This window comes from Corvus brachyrhynchos, unplaced genomic scaffold (genome assembly GCF_000691975.1).
Source record: "Corvus brachyrhynchos isolate BGI_N302 unplaced genomic scaffold, ASM69197v1 scaffold523, whole genome shotgun sequence".
NCBI lineage: Eukaryota > Metazoa > Chordata > Aves > Passeriformes > Corvidae > Corvus > Corvus brachyrhynchos.
In genome coordinates this window covers 1,181,725-1,182,545 of record NW_008237265.1, presented here as the reverse complement: position 1 = coordinate 1,182,545, position 821 = coordinate 1,181,725, and the positions used below count along the sequence as shown (strand labels likewise).

Below are 821 nucleotides of genomic sequence, written 5' to 3'. Positions count from 1 at the left end.
CGGGGCCTCCTGGGGCGGGGCCGCCTCCTCCTTGTCAGGGCTGCTCTCCGGGCTCTGCTCCGACACCTCCTGCACGGGGGAGAACTGGCACAGCTTGCTGCCGCCCTCCAGCGCGGCCGCGTGTTTGTAGTACTCCAGCGTGTCTTCGGAGGATGCGAAGCCCTGCACCGATGCAGTCACGCAGCTGCTGCTCGCGGAGTAGGACACGGATTTGATATCCAAGGAAAAGGAGCGCTTCAGCCGGTTGCTGTCTTCCACCTTGTCCAGGGAGACGTGCAGCCCGTTTATGCCCTGTACCAGCGGGCCGTCCTCCAGCGGGGCCGCGTGCCCGCGGGGCGCAGGGCCACCGTCCGTGGGCTTGGGCTCCAGCAGCTCCGAGGCAGCGGCGAGGCAGAGCTGGCTCGTGGAGAGGCTGCTCGGCCCCGCTTCCAGCACCTGCACGTGCTCGCTGCTCTTCTCCAATTGCAGGAGTTTCAGCTTGCTGATGTGGCCAGGCTGGCCGCTCTGGTTCTTGATCTTCTTCTCAAAGTCCAAAAGCTGGCCCAGAAAGTTGAAGTTGGGAGAAATGGTTGGCCTCTTTTCTTTCACAAATCTGGTAAGAGGGGACAAACAAACCAAGAATTATTTCAAGAACCTGCTGCTCAGGTATAAGATATCCCTAAAGTGAGTGTTGTGAATGTCTACAGCCTATTTTTAACTTGGGCTACGGTTCAATCAAGCCTAAGTAACTTGAGGATGGAGTTTAAAAAAGGTAGTTTAAAGCAAAATAATGCTGCACGCTCTCAATTGTCTCTCTAGCTTACAGGTGGCTAAAAAGTGGG

The 821-nt window shown here is 56.9% G+C and overlaps 1 protein-coding gene across 1 annotated transcript in view; it reads right to left on the bottom strand.

The window, feature by feature from the left end:
- DUSP16 (dual specificity phosphatase 16) overlaps positions 1 to 821 on the bottom strand; it is a 48,388-nt gene that overhangs the window by 3,017 nt on the left and 44,550 nt on the right. Inside the window, exon 9 of the mRNA XM_008630830.2 lies at positions 7 to 592. Within this exon, the coding sequence (XP_008629052.1) occupies positions 7 to 592 (586 nt within the window). The remainder of the gene's footprint in view (positions 1 to 6; positions 593 to 821) is intronic.